Source organism: Paralichthys olivaceus, chromosome 6, assembly GCF_024713975.1.
Source record: "Paralichthys olivaceus isolate ysfri-2021 chromosome 6, ASM2471397v2, whole genome shotgun sequence".
Classification (NCBI taxonomy): domain Eukaryota; kingdom Metazoa; phylum Chordata; class Actinopteri; order Pleuronectiformes; family Paralichthyidae; genus Paralichthys; species Paralichthys olivaceus.
The window spans coordinates 19507673-19529689 of NC_091098.1; the positions used below are offsets into that span (position 1 = coordinate 19507673).

The following is a 22017-nucleotide window of genomic DNA, read 5'->3' on the forward strand; positions in this document are numbered from 1 at the left end:
TAAAGAGTCAAAGAGTCGGCTCCCTCAATCTTGTTGTGCTAAACTCAATCACATGACAGGATTGTGCGCAGAGGATATCCTCATTAAAAAAATGCATCCTCCTCTAATTGCTGAGCTTTGTGACTTCCTGGATAACACACACCCACCAAACATCCTCTTTGTGGTGAACACAATAATTGGCTGATTGATCTCTGAAGGCAAACAATGGAAATTTCTTCTTCATCTTCTATTGTTGCGATCTCTGTTGTCTTGTTATTCTTTGTTTTGTAATAATCACTCATGCTCTGTATTGCATTACCCATCATCTTTCCCAAAGCCACAACCAAACATGTTCTGCTCTGAAAGGCCTGAAGCCACAACAGCACCTCTTTGAGGCTCTTGTGGTCATAACATAAAAACAAACAGCTGGTTGAATGAAATAAAGACACAACTTTGTTAGATTGAGATCCTCACTAATAGTCGGGTGAAAATAGAAATAAATACTAAAAGTCATGACATCTCAGAATCAGCTCATCAGACTATGTGTTGTCACGCTACACTTTATATGAAGATGGATGTCACAACTACTCCCCAACAGTGAAGCCAAAGCCTGCCCCCTGGTGTTTTTCTCAAAGACAGTTTCTGATATTTTAGATGGCGATGTTTGTTCAAATGTTATTTTTTGCTGAACTGGGATGATTGGTGGGGAGAGAAAGATGAAAGATAAAATGAAAAAAAAGGTTAAGAGAGATGGGAAAATGATAAATAAAAGGATCAATCTGACACGGTCTAAGATGAAGCCTATAAATAAAATTAAAATAAATGTAAAATTCTATTTACATTTCGATTAAAAATAGATCTTGAGTTTGCTTTTAAAATATAATAAAGCAGCTATAACACCCATCTCTCTGCAGATTTAAGGGGACAGTTTGTTTGAGAGGTAACACTGACGTTCCTTTCATGTGCTAGAGACAGCTCCTGGTGAGTAGAGTAATAAAGTTTGACATAACATGTCTTCTGGATTGGTAAGTAACATATAGGCACTTTTAAGTCCTGCATTTTGTGCACGAAGGCTTTTGTGAAAAGAGGATAGATCAACATATGCATCATATGTTCTGCAATATATAAACAATGAGCTTTATTTGTATCTAGGAAGCTACATTCAGGAGATTTTTACTAGAGCTTAGCTGAGCTTCATTAGTAAGTGCAACAAAACATCTATACAACAACATGTCCTGATCCTGCCTTGTGAGATACGATCATTTGCCGCAGTCGAATATATATGTAACCAAACAGAAAGGCGAAGGACAAAGGTGCAGAAAGTAATTTTTCATTTTCTATGAATTTGAAATTTTCAAATGACAAAGAATTAAATATTCATACAATTTACAACAAAATTAAAAATAAATAAACTACAAAATCAGGGCACAAACTTAAAGGTCAAATAAAAGAACTACAATGTGCACAGGGGGTATAAATACACAGGTAGACTAGTCCAGACAGGCACACAGGGGAAACCCAATCAAACATACAACATTAACTACCTAAATAAACTATCAACATACAAACATAAAGAACCTATCAGAATAAGTGGACACACAAACTAATAGCTAACTTCCTGTTAGCTGGGTATAATAGCCCACAGGATTCAGGCGTCAGAGTAAGTGTTATGACAAATTAAAGAGAAAGACAGAATATTAGTCAAATTGTCTGCACCCAACTCAAACAGTCAATTAATAACAATGTACTATAAACAAAGGACTATGTAAAAATCTTTTTACTGAAATGAAATGTAGAATGTGACAAAATAATATTAACTGATGGTGTAACCCTTACATATGTTTGTTGCTAATTTACATTGTAACGATGACACATGTGGACATTCACAAGGTACAGTGTGTGTGTTGAACAGTAAAGAGGCACTCAAATGAGACTTTATGCACTTTTTGGTTTGTTTCATCTCAGTTTGTGTTAAACTCAGTGAGTTGCAGTGACTAAATACAAAAATCCATAGGGGCACTTTGTATTCCTCAGACAGATATCATGATGTGTCGTTATATGATTTGTTGTCTTGCACTAAAACGATCATCGCAGAATTACTGTATCATGACACTACATTATTGTGTATGGTATTTTATCGGGAGTTACCCTGTGATTCCCACCTCTCTCCATTAGATTCATATTCGACAGACAAACGTGTGAGTAAGTCTTATCCAACTCAACCAAGACAATCAGAATATTTCCTTGTCAATTACAAACATTGTTTGTTATTGGGGACACTATGCAGGTGGAATATTTGGGCTGTGTAAGCTCTTGTATGAAGACAGACATGATTACAGAATTATGCTGAAGATGCTCACGTTAGCTGAGAGCAAAACCTGAAAATCAGTTGAAAAGAAAATGAATCATATCAGTTCATCTCTTCACATCTTTGAGAGCTTTTCATCCTATAAAACGTTCGGTCTACTTTTAGCTCAAAGACTTTGCTTTCAACCAGGTTTGCTGAGTATTATTTGTTTTTCTCTCCTTGGCCTTCTGTTGATGCAATTCGGCTCTTGTGGGTATTTTTGTTATTCCCTTTTCTATGGCTCCTAAATAAATGAATGTTTGAAGAAGAAATCATCACATTATTTTTCCTGTTTTTTCTAAAAACTGGTTTGGTTCCTAGAAGCATGTAAAGTGCAGATGGAAGCAGATGGAGAACTTATGCTGATTGTAACTGTTTAAATTTGCATAGGAAATGTTTATTATAATAACACTGAGGAAATTACTGATTTGTACCAGTTTGCCCGATGGCCAGTCGATGTCTTGCAGTCGTCTGGCTGCAACTTCTCTCTGCACCTGTCAACAAGCCAATCTTTTCCTCTATGCTTTTCTTATCACACAGAGCTTTGTTTGTGTAAAACACAAAAAACCTTAATGGCTGTTTGACATAAGGATTTTATTAGTGTTCAAAAATAGTTGACAAGTTAGATCCTGGATTTCATTGAAGTCAGTTGTTCCGTTATAAGCTGTTGAACACAAACATCAAGCACAAGGTGTGAGGAAATCCACATCAGTCTTAAGACAATGGCTGATAATTTGAGATCAGAATTTATGTCCACTTCCCTGGCTGCTGGATTGTTTTTCCCCCGTTTGAAACTCTGATCTCAAGTAGAGGTGGGAGACAGTTATATTATCTGGTTGGTGGAAATATATTTGTGCCAAGCATGAGGTCTGTTAGTGATGTGAATCTCGTGGCTGCTAATAAAATACATCAGGGGCAAGAACTGCTCTTGTGTGTAAGCGTGGCTGCAGGGAATGTGTTTGTGTGGACACCAGCGGTGGAAAAAAAACTTGCACGTAAAAGTATAAATACACAACCTTATATAAAATATTTTGACAAATTACGCAAGGTCCACCTTTATTTTTCTGGGGCCTTTTCACATGACATGGTCTGCTTTTAAAATGTCTCTTAGCTTTTAATATAAAACTGTACAAAAGTACATTTTGTGTATGACAACACAAAACAGTGTTATCGTGATACACTTAGGTCGACTTGTAAATGGTTGAGCAGTATAATCTATAATGTTTCATATTATCCATGATGCAAAAGAAACATAACACAACACTATTAAAACATCTTATATATGAACTTTCTCATTTATAGCCTTGATTCAGTCCAGCACTGTTTCAGATACAGTCTCATCCTCTGCATGATAAACCATGCAGTATTTCTCCATGTCCTCGAGGGTTCCACAGAAAAGTTCAAGGAAGCAGCTGTGTGCTGCTTTTGAAACAGAGGACGGGCAGTTAACCAGCAACATGCAACTGAACAGTTCATATTTGTCTTTCAAGAATACTGAAAAAAACAATTTAAAACTTTGATAAAGCATAAATCTCATTTTTGTGTTTTTCTCCTCACTGAACTGTTTTGCTAACCAGGCTTGAAAATTGGAAGTTGTTGTATTTTGACTGCTTATGGTCAGACCTGCCCCAAAACGTCACATTTGATATGAGTCCTTCCCTGAAGACATCTACACGACAATATTCGGTCATAGTGCCACCTACTGGACATAAAAAAGACATGTATCATACTTTCCTGTGCTCCTCCTTGTGTCAGCTGCACACCACACTACATGTGGTGGTGCACAGGTTTGATCATCACTATTTGCAGCTTTAATTAAAGTTTTAGTGGTTTTCCACCTTACATGCTCAGGGGGGAGTAATGAAGCCTGGGCGAAGCAGCAAATGTATGTTTCAGAATGTCTTGCCTTCCATTTTATCAGCAGAAAGCATCCACAGTTCCTGCAGCCGCGCTGTTTCTCCAGGGTATCGCCTATTATCTCTTCATGCAAAATAGATGGTGAAAATTATCTTTCTTTAATATGTCATGTATAAATATTTACAATCTTTTCCTGTGCCTGTTTCAAACTAAAAGCCCTTTATTGTTTCTGTTGACTCTGTTAAATCCATTTATTTGTTTTCACAAGATTTTTATTGTGAAATATTTGCAGGACTAGAAGATGCACGGCTTCATAGATTCCTGGCATTTAGTTGAGTACAGGCTACTTTTATTTGAATAGATACAGAAGTCACATCAGAAACCTCATCCAGCAGCTCTGCAGCAGACAAGCTCCCAGATGCATTCGAGACCCACAGGCCACACGCTTCCAGTGCAACCTTTAGCGTACATTAACGCAAAGAAGATGCCGCAGAAGATAAACGTGACGACACAAAGGTGAGATCAATGCTTCATTAGAAAATGTCAGTTTTACAATAGAATGACTCAAAGAATGAAGATTAACTGGTTAGTTTTTCTCGTACATTTGTTGAATAAAAATGTACGTAGCCCATTCAAGATTTACATGTTGCACCTTTATTCCACTTTGCCATTGTGTATAGAAGCAACAGATTCAGACATAAAGCCCCTCTGCAAAAATTCAGAAAAATGTCTTGAGTGCATTGTATGTCTTGAGCAGCTCAAGAGAAACACTTATCACAAACAAGTGGTCATGCAATCCACTGTTAGTGCAAAACTTTGACTTGGTTAAGCACAATTTCCCACTTGAACAACCTATCACAGCTGCACACTCATGTATTATGAACATTTTAACAAGAAGTGACAGAAAAACACGCTCGGAATTTGCACAAATAACCAATTTAGCCTTTTTGGAATTCTCACTGCTGTGCTTTTCCCGACTTAAAGTCAACACAGCCCATGTGCCCTCTATTGCTGCGATGTTCTCTGTGCCTGAATAATTCAATATTGCTCAGTGTCTGCTCCTGTTGTGTGCTGCATGGTTAAAAACCAGTGAAGGGGAAGGCTCAATGCATGGACAGGCCTTGTTTTCTGTGCCCGCAGCCAAGCGTGTGTCTTATGTAAGGGAGGGGGGGCAGAGTACAACAACATCCATGAAAACTCCCGTCGCTTTGTCATGATGTGTCTGTCCCATCTCCACTCGCACTCTCTGTGTGTTACAGCCCCACTAACGCCCTAATTTTTAATGAGCAGTCCTCCGTTGTGACATGACATTTTCTGTCATTCTGTGGTTGTTCTGTTTGAGTCAGTGTGTGTTCTCATATCTGCCTTCAGCTCTTTATCTTCGTCTCTTTAGTCCCCACCCCCACACTCTCCTTGGTCTTCTTTAACAGGCAGACATTTTGACAGGACATCTTAATTACCATTTTAGACTTCTGGAGGAGCTCTTTTTTCTTCTTCTTGTATTTCTGTTTTTTCCATCATGCATCCTGCTTCATTAACATTTCACATGAGCAAATGCTGTTTGTGTAAGCACAATATAAACACATGTACTCATTGTAATGTGGCTGCAGCTCACTGAGGATTTGAACCTTGTATCCTGTGAGACACGTGGTATATGAAGATTCAGATGATAACGTCTGTTATTTGACCCAGACATCTAATTCTTCACAGGTGTACACGAGTTTCTCATGATTCCACTCCACACAAGCACTGTGCCCCTCAGGTATTTCTCTGGATTGCTCTGAATCAATACTTGTGTCCATATTTCCACAGCTTGAAATTATTTCTCAACGTTCTCACAGTTCAGCTCAATTCACTTAGCATATGGCTAAAATGCAAATGCTAAACAGTAAAAGATCCTTCCAAACTCCACTGACTAGCTGTTGAATTGTGTGGCACAAATGTCACTCACATGTACTAGAGGTTAACTACCCAGTAAACACACTTCCATTCGAAACGGCTTCATTTACATCATGTCCTCTGTGATCCTCTTAGTACTGCTGCAGTTCTATAGTCTGTTGTGTGACCCTGTACACAACCAGCTGGTGTGCTGGACCTTTATTGTCATGGTAACAATAATAAAAACACAGTTGATGTCACAGAGTGGTCACAGATTGGTTAGTTTTTGGCAAAAACACTAGTTCCTTCAGAAAAGATGGTGGTTTGGGTTGAAATAACTACTTACACGACCTTTATTGCCATGGCAACAATGGTAAACATGTGCTTATGGTTGTGGTCCGGTCGTGGATGATCACTGACTATCAGTTTGAAGCAGGAAATAACTGTGAGCTCCTGTATGAACGTCAACTCATCCATCATTGTAACATGGATTTGATCAAACTATATATTACACACCTCTTTTTATTACACACCTGTATAAATTCCATAAAAAAACTAATATGGGTCTCTTGGGAGTTGCAGGAGAAAAAACTAAGCAAAACATATAGAATAAATATATCTGTCTATCAGTGTAAGCAATGTTCTTATAGCATATGGGCATTTTGTTTTTCTTTGTCGTAGCCTTGATTGATTAAGAAAACAATAATTTAATTGGAGCTGTACAGTTAGGAAACAAGGAATACTGTTGTCTGAAATATGAACTCTACCCATGTTTATCTCTGTTTAAAACACAGATACTGTGTCACATCCATACAGTCCATGGTCACATCATGTGATATGTTCCAATAAAACTACTGCAGTATAGCTCACACTGTGAGGATGACTACAACTTCTACAATTTGGTACTAAATCCGTTATAGAAAATACTCGTCATGATGACCTGTATTTTTCTTCAAAAAATGTTCACATAATTCCAAATGAAAATGTAGAACCTACTTTCTACGGTCTCACAAGCACAGCTCAGTGATAAGAAGCAGTTTAAGATTGGATAAATATTTAATTAATTGGATCAGTGGGTAAGTCCGTCATCTGCCTTGGGATGCCAGAGTGCTATGGAGCAAAAACCTTCTCACTGGAGAGAGAAAGAAGAAGCTGGTAAATGAAAACAATCTTTTAGATTTTTGAGCTTCACCTCTTCCAATATATGTTTTTCACTATGTGATTAATAATCCCTGAATATTTTCAAGGCAAATCATGAATCACTGTGTGTAAGTGAGTGAGTAATGGGTTTCAATGGAACACCTCAAACTATCTGAGCATTGTGTCTTTGTTGTCACAAGCACAAGCTTTGATGCAGTATCTTTCACTCTCTGACCGTCACAACAGATCAATACAATGTTTGACCTGCTGGTTAATAATTAATTACTGTGCATTGATTGTGGACTCATTGCATTCCCAGGGTTTGGGCGACCGATTACTGTCACTCATAAAACCAAACACTCTCTGTTACACAACGTTGGGGCCTTTGCAGTCATTATTCCAGCAGTTGTTGCCACAGGCTCACCTTTGTGTACCACTCAATGTCATGCTTTCCTCATTAGTCTCAATACAGCGACTCGTTAAACAATGTGTCACTGTTTATTTTCTATTATTGTAAAAGAAACCTGAAAAAGGTGTTTTATGTTGGTTGCCGAGGTTTCATTATTTTGTTGATGATGTCTGTCTACAAATGACATTAAATAAAACCAAGGACGGATGATTATAATTATTTTTTTAAAGTAATTTATTCTGACAATGTTGACAAGGTAGCTCAAAGTAAATACTGGAATACACAGGACATTTTTAATGATCTTAAGGATAAATGGGCAAATTCATTTTCTTTAGGCCCAACACAATCTAGCAAGGTGAAGAGAATCAGAAAGCTTTTTGTGTGGGTGGATTTAAAAGACCAGAGAAGGAATACACCAACTTAGGTAAAGTTTCTTTGGCTTAACCTAAACTGCCGTCAGTCTGGTCATCGAGATTAGAAAAGCGCTGTGTAAATACAGACCTTTTTCAAAAGCAGGGCGGGACAGGAAATAACGTGTACAGGGTTTTAAGAATAAACCTGCAGCAGCTAGCATGGCTAGTGAGATAACAACATTGGGCGACAGGCGGGGTACATCCTGGCCAGGTCACCAGGTCACGCATTACACCAATTTTTAATTTACAGCAACCTGCATATTTTTGGACTGTGGGAGAACACGCTGACTCCACACAAAAAGACAATTTTTTGTGTGGATTTGAACAGGGAGCCTTCTTGCTAACCACTATACCACAGCAATCTGAAAGGTTTTAAATATACAGCTTGTTATGGAACGCTTCATCGTTATCCTCTGTCCGTGTCCTTAAACTCCCTTCTGCTTGCACCATGTTGCCATGACAGTATAAAACAAGAATATATGTAAAACATCAATATTTGCGGATCAGGAGATCAATCACACGCTCTCTCTCTCTAACCAGCTCCAGAGCGCTGAGATTTCACAAGTCAAATATAAATCAGTGAATGATCATTGATCTACTGGTCAGGATGTGATTTTCAACTCCAAGTTTCCAAGACAAGTTTATGAGAGAAATCAGAGACTCTCTTTCTTTTACGTCCATGTCCATTGGACCATGTCAGATTTATGTGGAGGTTTCAGATGGCTGTTTGATCTCTGGGCTGTCTGTTAAAAACAATGTTCAGCTCACCAGTCAGAGCACATCAGCGCCCTGGAAGTGTGTCACGTTCACTGGCCTGCAGCTGTTACCTCTCCCCATTGGGACTGCCATGGACCATGTGACCAGCACAGTAAATGATAGAGTGTCATTCATGTTATGTTCGACATATTCACACAGACCACACAACAAAAACAGAAAAACACAACCATACTCCAGCTATTTGAGGCAAATCATTTCCATATGACGAGCAGGAGAGGTAAAAAAAAAAAGACCAAATGAACACTTCCAGCACTCAGATGAAATGGGATGGAAAGCTGCCTTTCATGCACTGGCCTATCCAGGCCACTGGCCTTGCAGCCTGTGGTAAAGTGCCAGATACTGCATTTTATCTGAAAAGGCAGTGACCCTGCAGTGCCATGTGGTTCTCGAAGAGGACGGCCCATTTATTTGCATATTGTAGATAATGTTAACGTTAAACATTGACAACGACTCTTTAGTCTGTGTCAAATTGGTTTGTCTACTTTTAGATCTACAATGTTTTACATTTCCAACAGCATCATGCACTCAAACACTTGAGGACCAGTCATGGAAGTTGAGTTAACTTTTGCACAAAAAGTTAAGTCAACAAAATGATCTCTGAGCTCATCGATAAGACTAAAGATGGAGCTTATTGAGAGACGTTGGTCACTTGCACTGAGAAAGAAAGGGACCACAACGTCTTAAGAGTTGTTTTGTCTATTTTTTAAGGAGTTTAAATGTTTTTAATTAAATGACTTCTTCAAATGCATGAAGCCCACATAACATAGAAGAACATTTATACACTGTTGACTTCATAAATTCATATTGATGTATCGTCATGTCAGCTGATTATATACTGCATATCCAAGTCACTGTGCTTAAGTAGGCTACAATTTTGAGTTATGTGTACTTTCCTTTAATATTTCCATTTCACGTAACTTTACACTTTCTCTATTTCCACTGCATTTCAAAAGGGAACATTGTTGAAGTCATTTCTTTTACAGATTCAGATTTACACCAAACATATGATCTATAAATAGAATATGAATCTTAAATTATGATCATTAATCTATTCAGTTACATCCAAAGTATTCAACAGGTTCTAAGTCTTTTTTAAGTATATTGGGCTGATTTTCCTCCTGTAGGTTTGTTGAAGTACTATTCTGATTTCAGAACTTTTACTTTTTATGAGAAGAGGTGAAATACATTTTCAGTCAAAGTGGCAATCGTACAGTGTAAAATACTGTTACAATTAAAAGTCTTGTATTCCAAACTTTATTAAGTAAAAGTACAGCAGCATGAAAATATACTATGCTATGAACTATACTATATACACTATACCATAATCGGATCAATACACTAGAGCTGGATCGTAATTATTGTCTCGTGTACATCACATTCATGTTGCAGCTGAACACCCCTCACCTCACCCTCCCCTTCTAAACATGAAAAAGAACCTGTGGCAGCCTTTAATTGTCATAAAAACTCAAAAGGTGTTTAGTTTGTCCAGTCTGGACTAATGTAAAAAACATGGCGGCCTCTGTAGAGAGGACCCCCTCCATGTAAATATAAAGTATTTGAATATAAAGGGTCTTTTCTGGAGTAAAGAAAACTACAATTCATACAATTTAGATGAAACGAACTAGTGAAAAGGATTAGGGTTACTACTACTACTACTACTACTACTACTACTACTACTACTACTACTTCTACTACTAATAATAATTATAATGATAATAGTAGTCACAAAGCCTTCTTGAGTCAAGTGTCTTCGTTTTGTCTGTTTGGAGAACCAGTGTGTTTTCAACTTCTGTTTCACAAAGTTCAAGCAAATGTAGTTAATGTAAAGACACAGAATTCAAATTCACATTTACCTGAGGCAGTTTTTCTCTCATCGATCAATAGTGAAATGCATTTATGAGTTAAAGTCTTCTGAGGAGTCACCAGCTGTTTGGACCAATAAACCTGAGACTCTACAGATTAAAAAGCAGCTCCCTGAGAATGTGTGTCCATTCTTTATGAATAAAGACACAGGCTGGAGTGTGGGGGGGATTCAACGCAGTGAGATCGCTGCGTAATCCGGTTTGAAACGCGTGCAGGCCGGCGGGTGGGGAGGAGCCTTGAGACCCGGGACATGGTGTGGGGTCGGTAGGGTTTCCCCTCATGGAGCAGCAGGAGGACGCATGCGCTCCTCTCCACCGCCGTGTCTCCATCCATCCACAGCGCAGGAGCGGAGGGTGAACTTGTCGTGTTACCTGCTTAAAGGCGCAGCCAGCTGGGTGCGCTCAGCTCAGCCTGCTCACCGGATACGTGGACTGTAACACTTTTCTCTTCCTCCAGGAAAGTTGCAAAAAGAGGGGTTTTTACGCGGAGAGGGGATTACGCACAAGTTGAAGATTAATGGGCAGAAGAAGCGGATTATAGCGAGGAACCAGAGTGTGTGTTGATGGTGAAGATGCGGAAACAACAAGGGAAGCGACAACAAACTGGATTTTGAACCTTTGGGATACTGAGACGCGCCGGGAGCGCAACGTCATGCCTCGGCTCAGGAGCAGGATGAAGATGATCCAGTTTGTTGGAGACACATGCGCCCAAAAGCCTGAAGTTTCCTGGACTGCTGTGCTATGCCTCGGCTGACCTCTCCCACACCATTCCGCGGGACTGACGGGTTTGGCTGGACCTGAGTCGCCATGTCAAAAGTCATTCAGAAGAAGAACCACTGGATTACCAAAGTGCGCGAGTGCGCGGTTGTGCGGGACGCCTGCGGGGAGCTGAACGTGGAGCTGCGCGGCGGAGCGGAGAATGGAGAGTTCCCGCACATCGGGCCACTCCGGGAGGATGCGGTGGATTATCAGGAGGGTAAACTCTGCGAGGGGGAGCTGCTGCTGGAGGTGGAGGGGCTGCCGGTGTCTGGATTACCCCTGTATGACATTTTAGCTGTGATGAAGTGCTGCCCGGGTCCCGTCAGGTTCAGGACTGTGCGTCAAGGTAAGAGAAGAAGGGAGTGAGAGAGTCACCAGCATGTGTGTATGTGACACACACACACACACACACACACACACACACACACACACACACACACACACACACACACACACACACACACACACAGGAGACTTACTCTACCCTTAACCATAGTTACTACTTGCCTTAACCTAAACTTAACCTAAACCTTAGGACATGTTATTACATCTAAATGTAATTGTTCATGTTGTGGGGACTTGCTTTTTGTCCCAATAATAATAACACGTCCCCATAATGCAATTGTGTCAACAGATTTAGGTCCTCACAACTAGTAATACCTGGACCACCCACAGACAAAGTCCTGTCTCCATTCTATGACTGTAGAGGACATTACATTGATTTAGATAGATTTCCTGGAGACTTGCGTCCACCTTATTCAAGGTTACTACTCACCTAACCCTAATAATCCTAACTTTGGCCTAAACCTAAACTTACAATTTATGTTTACCTTTTTATTAATTGATTTTCCTTATGGGAAGTTGCTTTTTGTCCCCATAAGGAAGACAAGTCCAGATAATGTGACTGTGTGAACAGATTTATGTCCCAGACAAAATGGGTAATATGAGTAATACTTGGACAACACACACACGTGCACATATTTTGCAGCTATCCTTAGACCCCCAAGACATTGTAGTAGCTTCCGTTGATTGTGGACAGCATAAACTGAACCTTAACCATGACCAGTCCACATCTTACCCCTAACCTTGACCAGGTCCTCTTACATTCAGTCTATAGGCTTTGGTCCCTTTGAGGACTACTGGTTGTGATGATGGTCCTAATGAGGTGACCAATACGAGTATGCACACACACACACACACATTAAGAGTTTAGAAATCCCACTGGAAGTTGTTTCATAATCACCATGTGGCACACTGTTATAAGCACACAACAAAATGGTGATTTATGTGAAGTAGGGCAGCGGAGCAGTGCTGCTGCTGCTCAGATTGTCTCCACAGCAGCCTGGAGTTTTCGCAGCTTTGACGTGAAGCTGCTCTGACAGTCCTCCTGCCCTCGTTGCTAAAGACACTGTGGGTCAGACCTGCAGCATCACAGATTAGGCCACTTATTCAGGAGCTTCATCTACAGCACAGAAAGTCTGCTGTGACATGTAAAGAAGAAAATCTCAAACCTGCTGCAACAATTACTTGTTTAATTGGTTTTTAGATTGATAATCAATTAATCATTTTAAATTTATTTTTCAAGCATAAAAGCCAAATCATTGTAAACTGATCATGGGATTTATGTTGTTGTTGAGTCTAAACAAGAGATACTCTTGGATAGATATTTTTCTCTTTTTGGACTAAATTATTAATAGAGAAAATAAATAAAATCGTTAGTTGTGTCTCTAGGTTTAATATTTTACTTTCTCAGTCTAAGATTTAAGGTTGAATTACGTTAAGGACGGACAAACTGATCATTTTATATCCTGGTTAATCTTGAACTCATCCACAATTTCAAGGCAAGTTTATTGAGACCGTGACATTTTATGACATTTATAGTCACCATAATAACATGGATCCACTCTACAGTCACTAACCGACAGTATGATTGGCTGTGCTGATTGGCCAAATTCTATCACGTGTGTCTGTCATGCTTGACATATTTGATGGTGGATGAGGAGCTGAAACAGAACTCTGCGTCTGTCGTGTGGCAGTGGATTTACTCTGCACAGTCAGATATTTCTCAAAGCATCTGTAAACGACTGTCGGCACTCCCAGGAGAAATACAACAGCATCTGCTCAACCACCTAAAACCTGAGCGTTTTGTAGCATTTTTCTCAGAATTTTAACTCATCAACTGAATAGATTCATTGCTTGATCATCAGAGCATTTCAGCTTCATTCTGTAAATGAATGTATTGTTTATTGTAAACCAAGGAGGGCATTGTGTGAGAGCTGATCACCACTCATGGGCAGATGGGGTTGTTTGTGGACATGTTCCCATCGTGTCAGATGAGCTTGACCCACTGTCCACAGTCTGCTGCTTCTGCATCTGTCTATGAGACAGGCCAGAGGGAGCGGGACACGGCAACTCATTCAAACCTATTCTCTCTTTGTCTCAGAGTATCGTGTGAGGCGTTTGTTGTTCGACACTCTGGCTAAATCTGAACTTTCTGTGAGAGACACTCCTCGAGTGTCTTCCATTCCCTCGCTCATACACTGACACAATATCTGACAAAGCTTGTAGTGCTTCTTCTCTGGGGAAATCATTAACAGCCTTATATAACCATGGTTTAGGTCCAGCGTAGTATCATGGCGTTTCTGGTCTACTGTATGTCCATTAATGGCTGTCAACGCTTGACCTCTGAAGCAGAGGTCTCAACCCCTGGGACAGGAGCTCAGCACTGCACGCTGCTTTCTGTTTGCAGAGCAGGCGTTTGTTTGACATAATCAGACCAGGCTGGCACCATTGGGAGATTTCTTAATATCCACAAACAGTTTTCTAATTACCCTGAACTCTGGTTTTTACTTTTAAATCCTACTGTGACACTCGTGTAGACATTACGGGCATCCTGAGTTGACTTCATGGCTCCGTCATTATAAAGTTTCTTGCTCGAGGCAGCACATTTTCCTTGTCTCTAATTAAAGGAGAGGGGTATTCTCTGACAATTTGAGTCGCTCACAAAACCTTCATTGTGCCCCACAGTCTGCTGGGCTTCCATGCAGAACTGGCCAGGAACAGTGATCCACGCTGTCCCGCACCAGACGACAGGTTGGCAGGATTGATTGGACCTCTCTCCTTTCCTCTAGAAAGAGCTGTGGGTCTTATTACAGGAGACCACATCGCCTCTGTAGCGTATGAGGAAACCCTATCAGTGTGCACAGGTAGGGAGGTCACTGCTGTGGTGTACTACAGCGCCTACAGGTGTGTTCTCCCACTGAGGAATGCAGAAAGAAAAAAAAAACCCACCTGAATGAAATCTGAGCATTCCTGTGGAAAAGGTGAAACATTACCCTCCTGTGGTTTTGGCTTTTTATTAAGCTCTTCAAATAACACTTCAGATCGTGATGGAATGAAAGGGATTTGAGAGCATTTTATTTGTACAACAAATATATAATCAATGTGTTCTGTTTTAATCCCATTGGCCTGGCGGAGAATATACACGTTACTAGATTTGTATTATTCCAGTGGTTTTCAAAGTTTGACACTAAGACTCACCTCAAACAATTGAGGTTACAAGAGAGTAAATGGTCTCTATGTTTTAGTGTAATTCACTATAATTTCACACATTGAATTAAGTAGGTTCTGCTGTGGCACAACAGGTTGTAGCTTTTTTTTTTTTTTTTTTTTAAACTGGCACCGTTAAACGTTAAAATGAGCTATCAGTAGTCCCGTACAGAAAACATTCACTGGAATATTTGGACATGAAAGAAAACTTAAAATCTTGATAATTCTCATGCAAGGTTATTTGTTAAAAGAAACATGTTGGTTTCTGTGATTTCTAAGGAGGTTTATGGTCTTTTCCTCACAATTGACATCACAGACATCCTCAGAGAGTCTGCACTGAATGTAAACGTCATATCATGTCTTTGTGGTCAGATTTGAATGACTTATGAACCTGAGAGCTTCTGTGTACACAGTGGCTGCTTTTAGACATGCACTGAACTCATGCACTGGACATCGTCCTGCAGTTTTCCAGGGGGCCGTATGTAAGAGCATAAATGTCTGAGTCAGTTGTCCCGAGTTTTTCCTGCCTGCCCCCTGTAATCAAATTTTTAGCCCGTGTGAGAACACAGCAGAAAAATGTCCCATAAAGTGAGCAAGTGGCTGTTTTGATAACATTTCCAAATATATCCTGATGAAAAATAGGTGCCCCACATGAAGAAGACGCCAACTAAGACATTAACTCAAACACAACGAGATTCAAGAGCTTTTGATGATAAAGGTCAACACCATTCTCCATGTGCCGCAAACAAAAGCATGTGATGCCCTACCCATCTTTCAGATATGGGCTTCTGAAAAGCAAAATCTGGAAAATGTCTTAAATTTTCCAGAGTTCATTTCTGAAAATGGCTTATGTCACACACCCTTTCAACAAGAAATAAAACGACAGCATACATCTGTCACCTTCACCCATCACAGGGTTATCTTTGCCTAATGTCTCTTCCTCTTTACCCCACAGACTCTCCCACACCCCCCGGGCGAGGCATGCTTCACAGTTTGAAAAGCTAGGGCTGATTCAAAGTACATGTACACAAAGTACACATAAATAAACTGAGTGACTGTGCAACATACCCTCATTTTCTACCCTCCAATAGACTGTGGTTACTTCATTTTTGATCACATCAATCATTCTTTGTTTGCAGAGGCCCAGGTGAATGAAGAAGAGATTCATACGTTTGGCATCATTTTCAGGTTAAAGTACAGAGAGGAAGGACTTTGACGCACCTGTTTCGTGCTTATCTTTTATGAGCGGTTGAATTCAGCCCCGGGGTGAAAGGTTTTGTCGTCATTCTCTTGTCTTGGCTGCATTTGTTAAACACCTGAGAACAAAAGGTTGTGCATGAGTGTACACTGATGAGTCAAGAAACAGCTGTGAATAACTCGGTTCTAGTTGCTTTGTTTTACAACTTCTTTGTGCCTCTTCTGTTTTGTTAATCTTTGAAGTGAACCCCCCCCCCCCCTCCAGCACCCAGGCTCTGGAGGTTTATGGTGCTGTGTTCTCGGATGGGTTTGACTGGTGGTCTGTCTGATCTCCAGGACAAATGGCCGTTGGTCGCCTTAGATCCTTGCATTCAGTTGAACTCAGCCAGAGCAAATGCAGCCTGTTGGATGCCTGGCATTCCTGAGATGTAGGGGCCAGGAGTTCACTGGTACACCGTGATGAAACGACAAAACCTTCATACCCCAATTTCTGCGGGGGTATTACTTTCTCACTGCTCACTCCTCAGAGAGAGGGTCGGATAGTGATTTGGGAAACCATCTGTTTAATCATTCAAACCTTCAGGGTAGTAAGCATCTGTCCTGGTTAAGTCTCCCTGGGCCCAACTCAGTGTGGACCAACTTCAGGGTCACTAATAATCGACCCTGCGCTGTGGCTGTGGTGGAGGCAGCAAAGCAAAAGGCAAATCAGAGCTTTTATCCTGTAGACAAGACAGAGGAAATGAAGACGTACATTACTCTGTTCATTTAAGTTGGACTGAAATTTGTGCAAGAAAACAAACTATAGTAATGATGCTGCTATTGGGGACAGTTACACAGGACTGCGGGAGTAAAGAGCGTTACTCGTTAAATCTCACTCAGACTGTTTGCATGCTTCTTTTGATGATGCGAATAGCAATTTTCCTGAAAGGCTTCTCATGGTGATTCAATGACATTTTCATTTGCCACTGGATTAAAATAAGAGGTTTTGAAGGGCTAGATGGCCACTACCCCTACATCACATGGAGAAATGGGACAACACCAGCCCTTCACAGCCACATGGAAAATGAAGGGGTAGGGCCAAGTGGTGAATTGGGACGGGGCATTAGTGTCTCTAACTTCTGTGGTGACCCTGATGACCCGGTCATCACCATGAGTAATGGCTGTTGTCGTAATAAATGATCTAACCAACTGTTGTTTAATGTGTGTGTCGACACTACACCTCCGGGGGTCCTCAACAATACACACATCAAATTTGAAGTCAATAGATGAGGAGTTATCAAGACAATTGAAGGACAGGTGGACAGACAGAAAGACAGAGAGTCCTCCATATTTCCGTTGGATGTGAGGACTTCACCTCTTGGATGTGCTTGTCCCAGAAAGTCTCTAACAATTTCTTAAGTGTAAGGAGTTTGCCAGATTTCAGTTTGACTACATTATTCATTTCCATGAAAGGTTTGTCAAAGGATTGTGAGTACGTTCTCCTGCTTTTTCTTTTCCTCCTGTACCCACCGTCACTTAATGAGCACTGTGTGTGTTGCAGGAAGCAGTAAGGCTTCTCAGTGGTTTCATTTGTTATCTTTTCATGTGCTTTTTGAGCACAAACTGTATCAGACTGTGACTTTGAGGCATACACAAGAAGAATATACACATTTAGAAGATATGTATATTTCTGTGGATACATATATTTAGAGACTTCTCCCCAGGTGCTAGAACAATCAAGTTGAAATGAAACAGAAGAGAAGTTTATTGTCATTATTCCCATTTAGTAGTTTTAGATCTTTTCTATTTTACTGCAGAAAAATTATTAGCAATAAAGAGTGAGTAGCTAATTGATGGCTTCTGTGACTTCATTTATGTACGCCTGTGTCACTGGAGGTAGAAGTTTACTTTTTACTTCATTTAAGTTTTGATCTCCTGTCTCCATGTTTCGTCAGTGAAGTGAAGAGAGTCATGAGCCCTTAGGCCCAGAGTAAATAAAGTAAATGGACCAATGTGTCCAGGGGTAAACACATCAGCACCAACGCTATGTAAACAGGCTCATACAGCTTCCAACTCAACTGCTTTCATTCTTTTTTACTTAATTCATTCAATTAGTGGTGACGTGGTGGTTAGAGCTGTTGCCTCAGTTTGACCCGGGTCTTTCTCTGTGGAGTTTGCATCTGCTCCCCATGTCTGCTTGGGTTTTCTCTGGGTACTCCGACATGTAGAGTGGGGTTAAGTTAATTCGAGACTCTTTGTACTTAGGTGTAAATGGTTGTTTGTCTCTGTATGTTGACCCTGAGATGCGATGGTGACCTGTCCTTTGTGTACCCTGCCATTAGCTGTCTGCTGGGATTGGCTCCAGTTCCTGTCCCTCTCAATCCTCAAAGGATAAGTGGTATAGATAATGGATCGATGGATGAATTTTTTGCAGAAACTAAATGTCAATGTACTGGTCGGCAATCCTCTTCCAACTTTTTTACTTCAATTGTTTTCATATTCTCCTTGAAACTGTTTGTGTGTGTATGTGTGCGTGTGTGTGTGTGTGTGTGACTGGAGGCTTGAAGTATTTGTGCGTTATTTAATTGGGGCAGAAAACAGGTGTTACCCCACAGGGAGGCAGGAAGTCTCATCTGACCCTTTGTGTCCATACAAACACACAAATGTTGTTTTATTAAGGGAGTAATTCAGCTGAGTTACAGCCGAAGCATCCGAGTGCAGTCAGATTGTCCTCAGTTTAAAAAGAATGCTGCAGCTGATAAAAGAGAGTATAGCCATGTCTGTACAGTAGGTTCATTAAGAGACACTCCTCCACATCATGTGAGTGACATTATCAGTAACACAGAAAGCCCTCAGGGTTTCTGCACGACTGAATGTTTTTCTCATGGGCACTGGGCAGTTTTATATTATTATGTGTCAAACACGAAACTCAGGTAAATGCAGCGTTTCCCTGTATGTAGACACTGGCTCCAGTTAAAATTCAAAAAACATGACACTTCACTTTGTATCTCTGCATCTGAAACATAGAATATGTTTCCTGCTGTGGACAATGAAGTAAAATTTAAAAGTTACTATTGAGCAGATTAAGCAAATCAGTTTTCCATTGTGTCCCTTTTTTCATTCTTTTCGTCACCTTTTCTGGAGCGTCTGGGAATCCAACAAAAATAGAAATGTAAACGGAAAATGTTAACTCCTCTAACATTAACAACATTAATATCCCTTTATGTACAGTATCTGATATTTGAGTTGTAACAGGGAAATAAATCAAGTTAAATTGTGTTATATAAACTCCATGATACCTGCATATGGTAATTGCTGTTGTTTCCCACTAATGACTTGTGGTTGTGTGATGATGCTGAGTAATCTCTCCGACCTCTGAAAGTGAATACTGCTTGGTTTGCATAATGAATGACTGAAGAATGGACATTTTGAGATCTGCTCAAATGATCTTGTCTGTTTTTGCTCTTTGTTGCTTTGTTCTACCTGTGATTGATTGTTGCTGATAGAAGTAGAAAAGTATTTTTTACCCAGGAAGATTTTTCTGATCTGTGCATCACTGAATATTTTATTCTATCGCACACGCAGCTCTCAGGTCCTTAGCTCAGTGATTCAACCCAAAAAAACAAAGAAACCAGGACAGAAATAAAGTAACATCACACACAACAAATGAGCCTCAATCAGATGTAAATAACACACGTAAGTGTTTAGGGATCATTTACTGTTAATAACGTTATGTGTGTTGTCTCTAACTAGCTCCCACATGTTTTGTCTAAAATGTCAACTGATCAAAAATAAATAGCCTCCATCACTCCAACATGCAGGTGTGTTTTGGTCTGGATGGGCTGAAACAGAGACTTTTGGAAATAATGATGCACCTTCCTGATCTGGTCTTGTCAGTTACGATGTAGCTTATTTTGCCATTTTTCTTTTCTACAAAATAATGAATTACAAGCACCGCTGGCATTGTGTTTGCAAGAATCAGTTTGACATGATATGCAATTCTTTTGACCATATATCCATCCATTCAGCAACATAACGTAACTTACTGGCTTACTTTACTAAGCCAATAATAATATTAGATATTATTACAATTTGAATATACTATTTCTGCAGCCAGGTGAAGTTTTCTTTTAGAAATATCATGTCATCCATCTTTATAAATTGTCAGCTGTTGTGCAGTTAAATTCTATATTTTGATCTGCTGCAATTTCACGCCCAGTGTACGTGAATGGTCCTGTGGTTTGTGTTTCTGAGTGATTTCTCTTTTCTGCAGTATTATGATGGTTTGAATCAGGTGATCCAGGAAAACAAAAACAGTGAGATACAGCTTTAAGAGCTCATAGGCTTCTCTCGGTCACTCAGTCTCTCAATGATGTACTTAAACGCACGGGCAGTGACCTACCCTCTCACACATGCTACTACTAAGTCAGCCACACACACACACACACACACACACACTATCTCTGCAAGAGATATTCGTATAGTGGAGATAAATTGACCTTTAAGCTGTGCTCCCTCTAGATTCACACATCTGGAAGGGATTAGGCACCATTACAGGCCCTGATTTATACACATGAATCATAGTTCTACATTTAGTCGGTTTCTTTGGTTTTGTTGTGGTTTTAAGGCTCAGTAATTGCACCTTCCCTCTGATGCAAATAACATACAGTGTGAGAAACACTCTAATTTTCCCAAAGCTTCTCTGTCATCAAGCGAGTTTTCACAAAACTGGAGAAGGACTTCAGAAATATTTCTAGAAATGAATCATCTATGCTCAGTTCATAGTTTTTTTTAAATAAAATGCTGCTTCTCTTATAGCATTACTCTCATCATATAAACCTTGGTGTGTTGTTGAGCCGAGGGAGGAGAAAGGTTTGCAGATGATCCTTAGAGGATTTCTCATGCAGCTGATCTCTCTATCCCTCCCCTCCTCCTCGTCTGTCAATCTCCAGAGATTCAGGTTGTTCATAAGCTCTTGAGGCTGACCCGACCCTGTTCGGTTTACCAGTGTATAAAACGCTTTATGCACTATCATCGGATATCCTGACACTAATGTTCACACTGCTGTGTAATCTGGACGATCGGATGAACAGTAATCATTTCTAAAGCAACACAAAAGACAAATAATGGAAATTAAAGAAAATTGTTCTCGAGTAACTTAAAACTTCAGTGTAACCTGGATGTACTGCCGTGATGGCTGCACCAGGATATGAAGCTGTGAAGACTTTCTATTGGCACAACACCACTTGTTAATATTTGATGAGTTTCATGGTTAGTGATCTGATGTGGTGCAAGATTAACTTATACCACATTAGACATGGAACGATCCTCTAATGTCTTCTTCTTCTACAGGTAGTGGTGTTTCCGTATACTATTATTTAATGTAGCCATAGATGCAGTACATTTGTTTTAGATTAATACATTTAATTTATGTGTTTTATATTTAGTCAGATATATTCATAGTATTTTGAGTCAGTGTCATTAAAACGTGGACGTATAGATTGTTATCAGCAACATATATTAACATTAAGTGCAAACTGTGTCTTGCATTTCTTTGTACGAGTGGATTTTATTATGTTTATCTCAAACAAACGACCATTGTTGCCTGAGTTTTTGAAAATGCATCACTTCCTGTGTTCCACAGGCTGGTTGGAGAAGAGCCAGTTGCATTATAGTAATATTGATATGAGTTGGCAGGGGAACAACACAACAAACATTTATTCATGCAAAACATCTGGTACCCATGGTTACTGTAGTGCAGAGATGTTTCAGATGAAGCAGTTGTCAATAAAGATATAATCCCATTAACAGAGCCCTCTAGTGGTAGAATTGTGTATCGATATGAGGATGCATCCAAAGGGCCTGTTGTGG

The 22017-nt window shown here is 40.0% G+C and overlaps 1 protein-coding gene across 10 annotated transcripts in view; it reads left to right on the top strand.

The window, feature by feature from the left end:
• The first annotated feature begins 11032 nt into the window (after nucleotides 1–11032).
• Nucleotides 11033–22017, top strand: part of LOC109635047 (membrane-associated guanylate kinase, WW and PDZ domain-containing protein 1-like) — an 86254-nt gene continuing 75269 nt past the window's right edge. For 9 of the 10 annotated variants that reach the window (XM_069526437.1, XM_069526439.1, XM_069526438.1 and 6 more), the window contains exon 1: nucleotides 11331–11767. In XM_069526437.1, coding sequence (XP_069382538.1) covers nucleotides 11470–11767 — 298 coding nt within the window. In that variant the 5' untranslated portion in view covers nucleotides 11331–11469. Of the gene's footprint in view, nucleotides 11768–22017 lie in introns of all 10 variants that reach the window. The other variant, XM_069526444.1, reaches the window with a different exon arrangement.